General features: G+C 43.0%; 1 protein-coding gene across 3 annotated transcripts in view; it reads left to right on the forward strand.

Moving 5' to 3' along the window:
* Nucleotides 1–2,074: 2,074 nt before the first annotated feature.
* DOK5 (docking protein 5) overlaps nt 2,075–13,510 on the forward strand; it is a 42,289-nt gene continuing 30,853 nt past the window's right edge. For all 3 annotated transcript variants that reach the window (XM_086622876.1, XM_086622877.1, XM_086622878.1), the window contains exon 1: nt 2,075–2,140. In XM_086622876.1, the coding sequence (XP_086479002.1) occupies nt 2,075–2,140 (66 nt within the window). The remainder of the gene's footprint in view (nt 2,141–13,510) is intronic.

Genomic DNA, 13,510 nt, shown 5'->3' on the forward strand with positions numbered 1-13,510 from the left:
TTAAATCCACCTTTACTTGCAAAGCTCTCAGGAATGTGTTTACCTGCAAGAATATGCTAGTGGCTAATGAAATCATCAGTATGTGTTTACAGATACTGGAAGGGATTAGAAGAAACATCTAAACTTGTTGAAAAGACATCTAAAGTGGCTCTGTAATTTGTTTCCTGCTACAAATGTCTTTGAAACCCAAATAAGCGCTTTCTGGTTTTTTTTTTTTGTTTTTTTTTTTTTTGTTTTGTTTTTTTTTTGTGTGTGTGGGTTTTTTTTTTTTTCCTGGGTTTAGAATATATTTGGTGCTTCCAGCATTAGTATTTTGATGGTGCTTGACATTGTGAAATATGTTCCTGTGCTGAATGCGCACTTCTACATGAAGACAAAGCAGGCTGGGTGTCTTAACTTTTTGAGTTTTCGACCAGCAATGAAATCTCAGAAATGGTACTATGGAAATGGTACTATGGCATTAACAACGTTCTTGGGTCTGTACAACACATTTAACAAAAACGCATTACTTGGCAATTTCGCAGTGAGGAACCTGTGCTTTGTAATATGCAACTTCTGTGTTGATTTAGGGTCATATTATCCTAGTGCATGGACTTGTCTCAGAGTATTCTTCTCACTTCTGGCATATTTTGGTGCCTGGGTGTGGAAGTTTTTGTTGTTTCCAGCTTACGCATTCTATAAAACAGCTCAGTGAAAAGGAGAGGGAAGTGTAAAATAATAAAGTAGACTCTGAGGCAAAGACTGCAGACTTGTCTCCTTCATCCTAAGTGAATTAGCCCTTCAGTTAGAGTGCCTTACACTCTGTCTCTGTAATCCACTCCATCAATTAATATATCGTAAAGCCGTGCAAAGCGTAATCACCTCTTGAAGCAAGAACTGAAAGCACCACGCTGTTACCACAGCGGAGCAACCACCATCATTTCTGTCTGCTCCTAAAATGGAGGAGCCTCATATTTAAATGAGAAAGGGGCCAGTTTTATTCTAGGTGAGTTTTGTAGTCGTTGAACAACTAAATAAAAATGGGCATTGCTTCCATGTTGCCCTGTGCTCGGCACAGCGGTGAGGTGCTCTTCCCTATCATGCTCCTTGGTGATTCTCTGCTCTGCCTTCCTCCTTGCTCCCCCTTTCGTAGCTTCCATGGCATGATAATTCTCAAAGTCATTTATCTGGCTGACCTCGGACTGCCTATATTTGTAATGCTATTAAAAGATGTTACGAAGAGTTGAGCAGCCCCTCTTTCCAGGACACAGTGTTTATAGCGTACCACTAACAGGTAACCCATGTAGAACAAGCGGAGTCACTTGGAGCCCCTCTCTCCTGGGCTCGCTGGCATACTTGGCAATATTTGCACGTTCTTGGAAAAGAGCTCAGGGAAGGCAGAAGGCAACCCCAGGGCCCAGTGCCAGGCGAAATCTTTCCTTACTGCAACCGCACATTGCCTCGAAAATGCAGCATATGCTCCTGTGACATTTCCACGACGTGAAGTGCACCCCAGGACAACAGCTCAGGTTACCAGTCTTTAGAAGGAGGTTCTGGAGCCGTGCCACTTGGCAGACATTCAGGCAGCTGAAAGACTTTCTGGGAAACCCACTTTCCTGGGGAAAACCACGGGTCAGGGCCTCATCGGCTGAGCACAGCGGGGCAGATCTGCTCATTCCCAGCAGACCCACCTGCAGCTGGAGGAAACTATGTGCTTGGTGCGACGTGACGGGTGGGGGGATAAAACGTTTGGGCGGCCGTTAGAACAACTCCCGGAAAAGCCCGTGAGGGTGGGACTGGGGGGTGCTCTCAGTGTTTTGCTCCTCCAAACAGACTTTTGGGAGCGAGGACCACAGCCCTCCCGGGACGGCGGGACGGGGGTGCCGGGGCGCGGACGCTCCGGCAGCGGAGGACGCGGGGGTGTGAGGGAGGGGCGCGGGGCGGGCGCTGCCGGCAGCCCTTCCCCCGGGCCGGCCCGCCGCGGGGCCGGGGCGCTCCGCGGGGCGGTGCGGAGCGGGGCGCGGCTCCGGCGGCTGCTGCGCGCCATGCGGGCTGGCTGAGCCGCGCCGGCCGCCTCCAACTTTCCCTGGGAAGGATGGCCTCCAATTTCAACGACATCGTGAAGCAGGGCTACGTGCGCATCCGGAGCCGGCGGCTGGGGGTGAGTGCTGGCCCCTCCCGGGCTCGCCCGGGGGGCACCTGCCTTTGGGCTTTTTTTTCTTTTTTTTTTCCCCCCTCTCCTTTGTCCTGTTTTTGCAAACTGAGCTCAGTGGGTGTCTCCGCAGGGGAGACACGAAACAAAAACATTGGGGGAGGGGGAGAAGAATAAAGGCACCTAAATGCACATTATATATATATATCTCCATATATATATATATATATTTTTTCCCTCTGTCTCGTTGCGAGATGGGGATGCTGCCTGCCGGGAAGGAGGCTGTGCTGCCTCCGCCTCCTGGCTCTGCCCTTCGTACTGAGCTCCCCGGAGCCGAGCAGCCGCCGCCAAGTTTGGGCCGGAGCTGCGCGGCTGCCGCGAAAGGCAGCGTGGATGGCTCTGACCGCCGGCGAGGAAGGGGGTGGCCGGGAGGAAGACGGGGGTCGGGGGTGCCTGTGCCCTCGGAGACTGAGGGTCTGGGGTGCGGGGGAAGTTTGGGCAGGGGTGCGGGCTGAGAGCGGTCAGTAGCTGCTGAAGTCCTGGGGTTCCTCGGAGGGGGCTGCTGCAAATGAGGGCTTTAAGGTCTTGTGTGGGACAGGTGAAGACCTTGCGATGCCTTTAGGGCTTTCAGGTTCATTTGAGTTGTGCAAAAGGAAAATCCAAAAAGCCCCCTTTAGCTCCTTATTTAATTTCAAACTTATTTTAAGGCTGTTCTTTTACTACCATGGCATGTTCCTGATTTCAGTTGCAGGTACTAGGTATGCAGTAGGGGTGGGCCAGTTCCCTACAGTACCTGGTTTGGCATTGCTGTCTTAAAGTATGGTCTGTTCCTACGGTTCATGGGCTGCTGCTGCCCTGAGCAGGCTGCCGGAGCCGCTCCGGTATCAGGACTTGCGTGCTCCACACCTCCTGTCTCCCTTAGTGAGCCAATGTGGCTTAAGGGGAGCACAAACTGGAAGGAGGCTTTGTGTATATAAAATGCTTTAGTTGATATATCTGCCTCTCAGGACAGGAAAGGAACTCATTTCTTGTATTTGCTGAGAATTGATGGGTTGGCAATGTTGAATTGTTCATAGCGTAAGTTTTGCATCAAGATTTATTATTACATTTGAAAGCTTTTTGCTGGCTCATTACAATTATAGTTTCATTCTCTTACTGTGTCCCTGTTCAATGGCTACTCTACAGTTTTGGTAACTTACATCTCTGATTTGTTTGGAAATTATAAAGCATTTTGAAGTATTCCAGTAGGCTGTTTTTCTTGTACCTGGGCTTGCAGGCATGGTTCATTCTTTAAGAATCACATGATTCTGTCACAGATGGAGATAATGTCATTATGAGAGAACTCGTAGTAAGTTTGGCAAAATTAGTGTATCGTAACTATCCTTTCATTGCTGAATGTATATTAGTGTTCAGTTTGCTCCAGCATAAGTAAAGAGTAGGGTTAAACTTTGACACGTTTTTCCATACTATAACAGTGAAACCTAATGAACATGTGAATAAGATGCATCTAACTCTGAGATAGGTGTAAATCCTGTTAATGGCTCTGACTTTTCTTTATTGAGGCTTTCCAAAACACTTTGAGGGTAGTGGTGAGGAATTGTTCAATGCCGGGTCAGTAGAAGTACATTTGACAGTTGAATACAAAAACAGAGGAAAAATGGAGAACAACACTGCATCCATGGAAATGGAACGAACGTTAAATATTTAGTTTGAAAAGATAGTTTCTTTCTTATTCCAATTCCAAAGGTTTGTATCATTGTCAATGGCTGGGAAGTGTGAAAGAAGTGATGGAAAGTGCTTTTGTGAAGAAGTCTGAGCAAAGTCCCAGAGATTTCCCATGGCCATGGATTTGTTAAAATGAAAAGCTCTGAGTGTGTTACCCAAAGCTGCCCTTGGCTCTGGGCATGATGTGCCTACGGCTTTCCAGCACTGTGGAGAACATTAGGAGGGGAGGTAATAGCTGCTGTGATCTGGTTGTTGCTGCTTGAGATGGTGATGGAGGCCTGTGCCATGAGGGAGAGGTGACCTATTCAAATCTTGTGGCTCCATTTGTTTGGAAATAAGAATTTCATCAGCAGTAATCTGTGCAGGTGTGTGTGTGCAGGACTGGTACCGAAGCTGGCTGATTACCTGGGGCTGCCACTTGGCTTTAGGAAGAGCTTGAATTTAATCTTACCCAGTGGCTAAAGGGAGCTTGGCTTCTTTGGTGGAGATGGAACTATGCAAACAGCTTGTTTTCTGGTATCTACGTTGGGGAGAGCTGTTGGACACCTGGGAGCTGAAGGTGGGAAGGGAAAAAAAAATACTTTAGACCTTAAAATACTAACTTTCAAAGAACTTTTGCATACCTTGAAAACATTAGGAAGGACAAGCCTACTCCAGCCCCATGTGGGACTCTTGTTTAATTGAGAAGGATTTCGATACTGTGTGTGTGATGAGATGTAAGTGGGAGTTGTTAACATACATTCCAATGTTATGGTGGCACAGCTGTAATCAGTGCATTGTCTTTTCAGACCGAATTCAGCTCCTGGGTTTTTCTCTGTAATGCTATGGTAATTCCATCACCAAGGGAACTAGAAGTAGAGCTTGTATCTACAAATTATCTCAAGAAATGACTTTTCTGAATAACTGGGGTGCAGGTGCTAGATTTGGAAAGAAAGGGGTGCAGAGAAGCATCTTGCTCAAAACCAAACCTCTTTCAAAAGAAAAACGGCAATTCTAGTAGGCCCTGCTTTGTAATTTCAAGATTGAATTTAGGCTAATTAGTTTTGTACCTGGACTGCTTTTGCACACTTTAAATATGTAAATTTAATTTAATATTATTTAATAGAATAGTTTCCATAGCAACATTTGTGTCGCATGTGTCTTCTGCAGAGCCAAATATATTCAGAAGAAAGTGCACTCTTCCTGATTCTTTCCATCCTTATAGGGAGAAAAATCCTTCAGCCAATGGCCTCTCTCTGTTATGTCATTAGCAGTGACACAGAGGAGGTTGTGAGCTAGAAAACTGCTGACAGTGTAAAAGCACAACCTTCCAGAGTTCCTTAAAACAAACAAACAAACAAAAGAATCAGCTTTGCTCTGTGAGCAGCGCTTCCAGCAGTGACCACTGGACCTGTGTTTTGGGAAAGAAGATACTTTGTTGCACTCAGTGCTTTTTTTTCTTTTTTTTTTTTGTACTTAAGATTTTCAAATAATGTCCTGTTCAGTGATAGAGATGTGAACTTGCTGTGAGGGAATATATTATGGAGTTGTTTCCTTTCCTTAACGAAAAGGCTAGTTCTGTGTTCTCGTTTTAAGGATGGGTGGATGCGCACTGCTTTTGAACATGCTTGAGCTTTCATTTTAGTTTGGACTGGCTCAACTGAGTGTTCAATTCACAATTAAAAGTCAAAACAGGAACAAATATTTGAAATAGAGGGCCTTTGTTACACTGGTGGGCCCGAAGAGCTTTGAAAGGAAAGGGGCAAGTGATAGTCTTCTTCGAGGTGCAGCCAGAGCACCTTTCCTCGTGGGCTGCGAGGGTCGCAGCAGCGCGTGTTGGTTGCTGTCTAACACTTTTATTGAACTCCCTATTGTTAAGGCTTAGCTTACCCTTCCTGCGTCCACACCTAAACTCAGGTTTTCTGGAAGCCACGTTTCGATTCAAGGAAGGATTATGAAGCACAGAAGCTACTCTAAGGATGTCCTCTACTGCCATTGTCAAGGTGTAGGCAGAAGTATGTGCTGAAGGCTCAGAGCAGAGGCAGGTGATGTTCCTGAAGCATGTTCCTCAAGGTACAGGCAGCGGTGTTGAGGCTGATGGCTTGGCACTGGGAGGGTGCTGGCTATTCTCCTGCACAGGGCTTTGAAGATGATGCTGTTCCCCTTGGAAGACCCTGCAGAGTTTGCAGACATCTGGCTTGTCCTTGCCTCTTGATGTATGGGAGACTGCTGCAGCAAGATGCCATGGGGTTAGCTGTCAGCCCTTAGTTTCTGGTATGCCAGTAACACACTTGGAGTGTCTTGTTGCATTAAGTGATGAAGTACTGTTAGTGTCAGAGGGAAACAATCTCCTCGATGAACAGTAACTGCCTTGAGCTGTCTGTAGCTAAAAGCTAAATAGTGCTGATCAAACAGAAGTGCCTCAAAGAACCAGCTGAGATGTGCTGGTGGTGAGCAGAGATGTCTCTGCTAAGGAGTTGTGTATATTCACAGCTATGCAAAGCCTTGCGCAGTCTGGTTTGGTTCCACACAGTACATGATTGACTAGGAATCAATGGCTTTCAGAAACAGTCTTGCTGTCTCGCTTGGAAATTAAGCACCTTCTTCCCAATAGAGGGTTTGGCGGTGGTGGCTTATGTGTGGCTCATTCAGGAGAGGTGGAATACCTTTCTGAGCATACATCAAGATGATACAAATACAACTGCACTCCTTCTCCCGAGCTTTGTCTACTATGAACACATTTGACTTGTGTGCAAGTATTTCCGTTGTATCCTCATTTCTCAGATAGCATCACTTTTAAATTTATTAATATAACGGATATATCAAAATGTGAGCTTCATTCTACGTACTGTGATGCTTGACCTGCTGTGGTACAAGGTGGGTCAAAGCTCTGCGCAGGCAATGTGAGGAGACTCTGTTATTGAACAATCTTCCAGGAAAAAAGTCCAACAGCAAGGATAGACAGCATCTTTTAAATTTTTAAGACTTAAAAACAGATGTGGAGCCGTCTACAGTGGTTTGTGCTGTCATGTGCTCTTCCCTCTGTCACAAACTTCCCAATGCTGAAGCAATTGTTATGACTTGCTAATTAAGCTCTTAAAATGTCTTTGTTCTGGAAGACTTTTGATATAAGAGGTCCAATATAAATCCAGGTTGAAATAAGGACTGAATTATGGTTAAAAAAGTTGAATGTACAGTTGTTTGCATACTTCTTTCTTTCATTATGAAGCAAAGAAAGTGTGACAGTTGTGATGCTTTCTGCTCCAACAAACTTCTCTTTTAACATTGAAACTATTTCTGTTCCCTGTCTATTTGCAACATGTTCATTCAGGTTGTCTGTCTCTTAATGTCATGGTGAAGATGCAAGAATTGGAGCTGTAAAACACCTTCCACAGATGTGGAAGGAACCTTCACAACCTTAAATTCATGTTTTGACAAAGGATTCCTAGAGAAGTTGTGGATGCCCCATCCTTGGTAGTGCTCAAGGCCAGGTTGAATGGGGCTTTGAGCAACCTGGTGTAGTGGAGGGTTTCCCTGCCCATGGCAGGGGAGTTGGAACTAGATGATCTTTGAGGTCCCTTCCAACCCAAACCATTCTATGATTCAAGAAAACACTAAAGACCATATGTATCTAAAAGCAGAATAGGAAATGCTGTGATAATTTGCATATGAAAATTAAGGTGACCTGTACTCTAGAAGATAATGAAGTTTTTTTCCTTTATAAAAGGCAGGGTTATTAAAATTAGAACAGTGTAGGACAGCATATGCTGCTGAATTAATATACATAGATTACTGCTTCTGCATGACAGAAGTATATAAACAAATAGTCCTGGCGGTTTGTTAGAACAAACTTACAAAGTGTTTATCTTTCTAGAAGGCATATTATAGCTAACTAGATACACTGGATGTTTACAACCCAGAAAAACAATCTGAACACTAAAAGTAATGTGTGAAACTCTCAAAATTGGACATCATTGACAAGCAGCCCAATTTATTTTATCATTGCCACGATTTTATGAAGTTATTTCCTGCGTGTAGAGGTCTGAGATTCTGCTTTGCAAATTTGTATTACTATCGAATTAATACAGGCTATTAAAACCCCTCATTTGGGAGGATCCATTGACTTTAATGGAGCTGTGCTAACAGCTAAGTGTCTGTTCCTAAAAATGCAGGTCTCTGCAGAGACTTCTGTATCTGTTTGTCAGAGAATAAGGCTCATGGAGAGGAAAAGAGGAGTAAAATGGATTTTTTTTACCTAGCAATCTGTTTCTTGTACCTCTGTCTGGCAAAGGAAATGCTGCTAACACTTTTTGCAGAATCCTGTCTCATGAGGTATCTTCCACGTTGCGCTTCGGAGGCGAGGCACAGAACTGTTCTCGCAGCCGTATCTGTTTAACAACACTTCTAATTAAATCCTCGGTCTGCACAGCCTGCTCTTGGGGTTGTCTGTAACCCCATCTGTTGGAGGCACCTCCTTGTTATGCAAGGAATGATCAGCCTCATCTGTCTATTAGAGTGGGACCTCCACGGAAATTTGGGCTGGATCCAAGGAAAAGATCTGAGCACCCAACGTGAGGGTTAGCGGGGTTTTAGCAGCTGAAGCCCAAAAGTGCAATTCTGATACCACTTGTGTTTGTCCATGGGAGTTTCCTAAGGACACGGAGATCAGCCAGTGTCCTCCAGGGTTTCAGTCATGGCAAGCACCAGCTTGCCCAGCATCTGGTGTGTTCCCCCTGCCTGGGGGTTTTCTGTTGCTGTTCTCTGTTGGGGCCTGATCTGCTGGGAACAAATGTGTAAAACGCAGTTTTAAATGATGGTTTTCACCACCTTTGTTAGAGATGGAGAAACTTCTTTTGCAGGATGCTCCTCTGGCTGGGGAGGATATTGGTTGGGTTCAGCCTTTCCTTGGTGTCCTTGCCCTGATTGATGGGACAGTGTAATTTGTTCTTGTGCCTTTCCAGATCAACTTGTCTGTGATTAAGTGATTTCTCATTACAAGGATGGCCTTGTGCAAGTGCTGAATGGCACTGGAAATGTGGCTGTTAGGTAGGACCTGACTTTCCAGAGTGAAGGGAAGGAGAAAAATCAGTTGTATTTCTGAAAGCAGCTGTGTTGATACTGGTGCAAGGATCGTATTAACAGATAGTAGGAAAAGCTTGAGTGGGTGCTGCTGTTCTGTGCACTGTTTAACGCTGACCTGAACCAGCTTAACCAAATTGAGTGAAGTCCTGATTGTGGTGAAATCAGGGAAGTAAAAATTAGTTGGTAACAGTAACTGGGTCTCTTCTGGAAGATGTGACTGCTGTAACTACAACAGTAGACTTGTTCCCTCTTTAGTATTAACCTTGTTAAGAACAGAAACTAGATCTGTGCGTGTCAATTTTCTTTGCTTGATGGGTCTGACTAGCCCAAAAACTCTTAATCACATCAGTGTGAAGGAATGAGGTGTGAGTGGTGACCTCCAATGCAGAACTAGGGCTCCCCTCGCCAACCCCATCACAGGAGTTTGGAATAATTTAGTCTTTGAATTGTGGCAGAGGAGGGAGCTGACTTCTTCACTTCTTTGTGACTAGGTGCTTGTTTCTAGGAAATACTTGGACTAAGGTGTGCAATACTTAAATATTTTTCTGGAATAATTTAAAAACTGGACTGCTTCTTAGTCTGATTAATGCTTTACCTGCAATATTAAATATTTTTTTTATTCAATATTTAGAAAATAAGTTAAAAAAGTTTAAAAAATCACCTAAAATTAGGAGAATGTTCATCTCTCTTGTATTTGAGTGTTGCATGAGAACTTACATGTTGGACAGTGGCCATATGCTAGATTTAAGTAGGTAAATACAACAATTTTGCATTATAAACTGTTCTTAACACTTACTGAATAGAGTTGCTTTAGGATTAGATGGAAAAATTTCTGAAGTTCTTAGAAGTTTGGAAAACTTTTGTATAAAGTTTTGCACTTGTCCACTTCAGCTTTGTTTGTTTGTTTTTTTTTTTTTTTTGTTTGTTTGTGTTTTTTTTGGTTTTTTTTTTTTTTTTTTTACTTTTGCTTTTGTTTTAAACTTCAGTGGAAATCTTTGATTGTCAAAAGCTGAATAGAGATGAAGCTTTCAGGGTTTTCTGTTCTTGATTTTAATTAAACAGACTTCTGTAGAAACTTCATTGAGAAGATTGGTGTTGAACATTTAAAATGACATGTACTTTTACAAGTATTGCATAGCACTGTTTCTGTGAAACCCTGTGGGAGGAGAGGTAAAATGGGGGAGAGACAATCTGCAGGACTAGAAGCATATGGTTAAATAGATTGGTGCTTGAATAAGCGTGCCAGAAAGTTAATATGGAGATTTTAGAGTATGAGCTGTGAAAACTGGAAACACGAATGATGTAAGGCTAAGGGGGAAAGGAGAAGAAAAAGTTGTCTGCCTATATGTACATTTGAAGTAGCTTTATTAATAAAACTCTTATATTCACCTAAACAGCTGCTTCCAGTCTGGAAGCATTGAGACAGAGAAAAATTGAACAGATTTCTTATGTGCTGACTTCGACCTGCAAGATATTAAGCCCATCGGATATTCATATTTTTAGAAAACTATTAAATAAGATGTTGGAACATATTCACAGATATTAAGATTTCTTTCTTCTTGGAACTTGTCAGTGGCAGCAGGGATAGGATCCAGGACATTGCTTAGAAAGTTTGAGCTTTTATCCTCGAGCTGATAAGGGGAGGAATACCAGTAAATGTCATTCAAGACCTAATGCGGCTCTATCTGACTGCTGGTGTTGGGTCTATCAGCCCATGAGCAAGTCCCCTTTGGATTTCCTCTGGCACAAATTTAATGGGATTTGAGTCCAAGTCGGTAGGTGTCTTGATGGGGTTGCCTCTGGAACTGAAGCAAAGATCCTCAAAGCAAAGAAGTTGAGTTGGAGAAAAGTGAGCAGTGCATGTCATTTGGCAGCTGCTCACCTTGCGTGATCTGTGTGTTAGAGGAGCAGGGTGCTTAGCACTGTGTTCAGGATGAGTTAAAAGGAGGTTTTGCCTTGTGAAAACAGGAGGGAGAAGCATGCGGCTGGTATCTTTCCCATGGCCCCCACTTTTTGTCACACTGCTTTTCCTATCTGAGTTTCATTTTGGGACAGCATCTGAGTTTGTTCTGGATATCACTCATAGCCTAAGCTGTGATTCTGAACTGAACTGGGAAACCTGGAGGTTCGTGAGCCTTAAAAACAGGCAAATCTGGTCTTTAGGATTGTGTGTAGAGAAACAAAAGAGAGCCTAATTTGGTTCAAAAAACCCCCACCAAAATCCCCCGAAACAAGCTTAAGAACTCTTCTAGTTTTTATTCAAGAGGTAGAAGACGGGAGATTACACAGATTATGATTTGGAGTATGAAATTCCTGTTTTAATGGTGGCCTGTTTTAGGAGCAGGAACAGCTTTTCTTGTGCTTTCCAGCATATGTTTTCTGCTAAATTACCTTCCCTGTTTTTCTTTGGAAGATGGGCTTAGTTTGTTAAGCACAACAATGAGACTCCAAATTTGCCTTTTTTCATAAAGTGAGGTAACTAGTAAACAAGTGGTTCTTACCCATTTGCTATCTTGTTCTAAAGTTGGAGTTTTCATTTTAACAAGTGTGATGTGAACCTGACCAGAACACCCTTTTTCTTCTGTGTTTATCTCAAATACTTCCCTCATCTTCTGCCAGTTGGGGGGTCCCAGTTCTGCATTTTCACTATTTGCTTTTCCTTTGTTAGACAAAGGTCTGTACGGTTTCAGGAGGTGACTGCTCTAGCTGCTACAAATATGAAAAAATGCACCAAGAATGATTGTAAAGGCAGTAAAAGAAAAAGAAAACCCAATTATAAACAGATGAAATTTAGTCTTCTGTGATTTTGATGCCTTTTCATCATCAATTCATTACACAGTGTGAAGGTAATTTTTCTGCTGGTATATATGGGCATTGCCCAGAAGTTAGATCAATGATAAATTAATATTTTGCAGTGTTTGTGGAAACACTTGAAAGAAAGAAACAGCTGTAAGGTCTGCACCTGAGACTGACATCTTAATTTGATGTTTGTATAGTTTTAGGTATACCATGGAAGTTGATGGACTGTTCCTATTATCTTCTTGTCTGACTTCATCAAGTGCTGTCAGAAATACCAGTGAAAGTTCAAAATATTGGAATGAATAGTGTTGGGTTTTTTTCCCCCCTTTACTGAAAATAATGGAACTTGATTTAATTCAAAATATAAATACAGTAAAATCAGTGGTATTTCTCCCCAGTAACGTTAATGTAGGAGATTAAGTTGTCCCTTTACCTGCCGAGTAATGTTTATCTGGGGAACTATCATCGCCCTATGGCTGCTGAAGGAAAAATTCCTCTTAATGCTCACATTAATGTCTCCACACCAGTAAGGATGTATGTTAGCTGATTATCCTGAATTAACACATACTATTGAGTGGTGTACTCTTGGCACAGCGCTTATGGTAAAATACAAGTGGCTATTCTCTGTTAAATGAAGTAGTGCAAATTAAGACAGTATTCTGCTAAGCTTTCATAGACATTTTTTATGCAAGCAGTCATACTTTCTTGAGCATGGAGTCTACCTAAATGTGGATGAACTCTTGAACTCTTTCTTTAACTAGTATTACACAGCTGGGACATGAGAAATTAATAGAAGTTGGGTTTGTCCAATTGAATTAATATGTAGATTAGCCTAAGCAAATGCAAGAGGACTGCAAGAGTCAGTGGAAAGCTGAAGTCTATCAGGGAAATCTTGGCTCTGGAATCCTCATGTTAATCTAGTCCATCTCCCCCAACCCAGAACAAAAGAAAAAAAACCCCAATCAACAAACAAAACTCTCCCCCCAGCCTCAGTTGCACCTTTACCAGAAAACTGACTGAATTTTGGGTTTATTCTATTGGACAAACGGGTGACATGTTTCATCTGGTTGGTAGCTTTAAAAGTTCTGGCAGAGCAGCCAAGCTCTTATGTGCAGGATCATCACTTTATACGCAGGATGGAGTCCATCGACTGATCTCAGGTCCGTGGGCTCTCCTCTGTGACTTGGATCCTTTTGTGCACGTGCCTTCAGTAACCTGGGGTACACTGAAGGTTGTCACTCTGAAGCCAGTGCACCAAACTGTTTGAAAAGGGAAATACATTTTGACTGCTGTGGACTTCTCCCTGCAGCAGCTTTGAATAGAGATCAGTCCATCTAGGGAAATGACTTCAATTATTTGCTGTAATCCTGTAAGGCAATGCTGAAGTACTTGTTACTATGATTTAATGGGCTGTAATTCCATCACTTTTAACAAAGCACTGTGTTTTGGTGAAGTCCAGTTTGCAGTGACTCACTTGATAGCCTTACTTGCTCTTTCATGCAGATTCACTTTGATTTCTAGAACTGATCCAAGCTCCAGAGAGTTTGGGGAAATGACCCATGGCTCACTGCACACTTCTGATGTCAGGATTGAAACAAAAACATGGAAGGAATAAGATAAGTTTACCTTGTGTTGGGACAGCACGATGGAGTAACCTTGGGACTTGAGGTGTCTGGAGGGCGTGTATAGGGATGGGAGGTAATGTATTTGTTACAGGAAACCTGTGATGTTTTCTGAAGCTTGCAGTTAAATTAATTGGTGAGTGGCAAAGAATGACAGCAGGCCAGAAATGGG

This window comes from Tauraco erythrolophus, chromosome 18, assembly GCF_009769465.1.
Source record: "Tauraco erythrolophus isolate bTauEry1 chromosome 18, bTauEry1.pri, whole genome shotgun sequence".
Classification (NCBI taxonomy): domain Eukaryota; kingdom Metazoa; phylum Chordata; class Aves; order Musophagiformes; family Musophagidae; genus Tauraco; species Tauraco erythrolophus.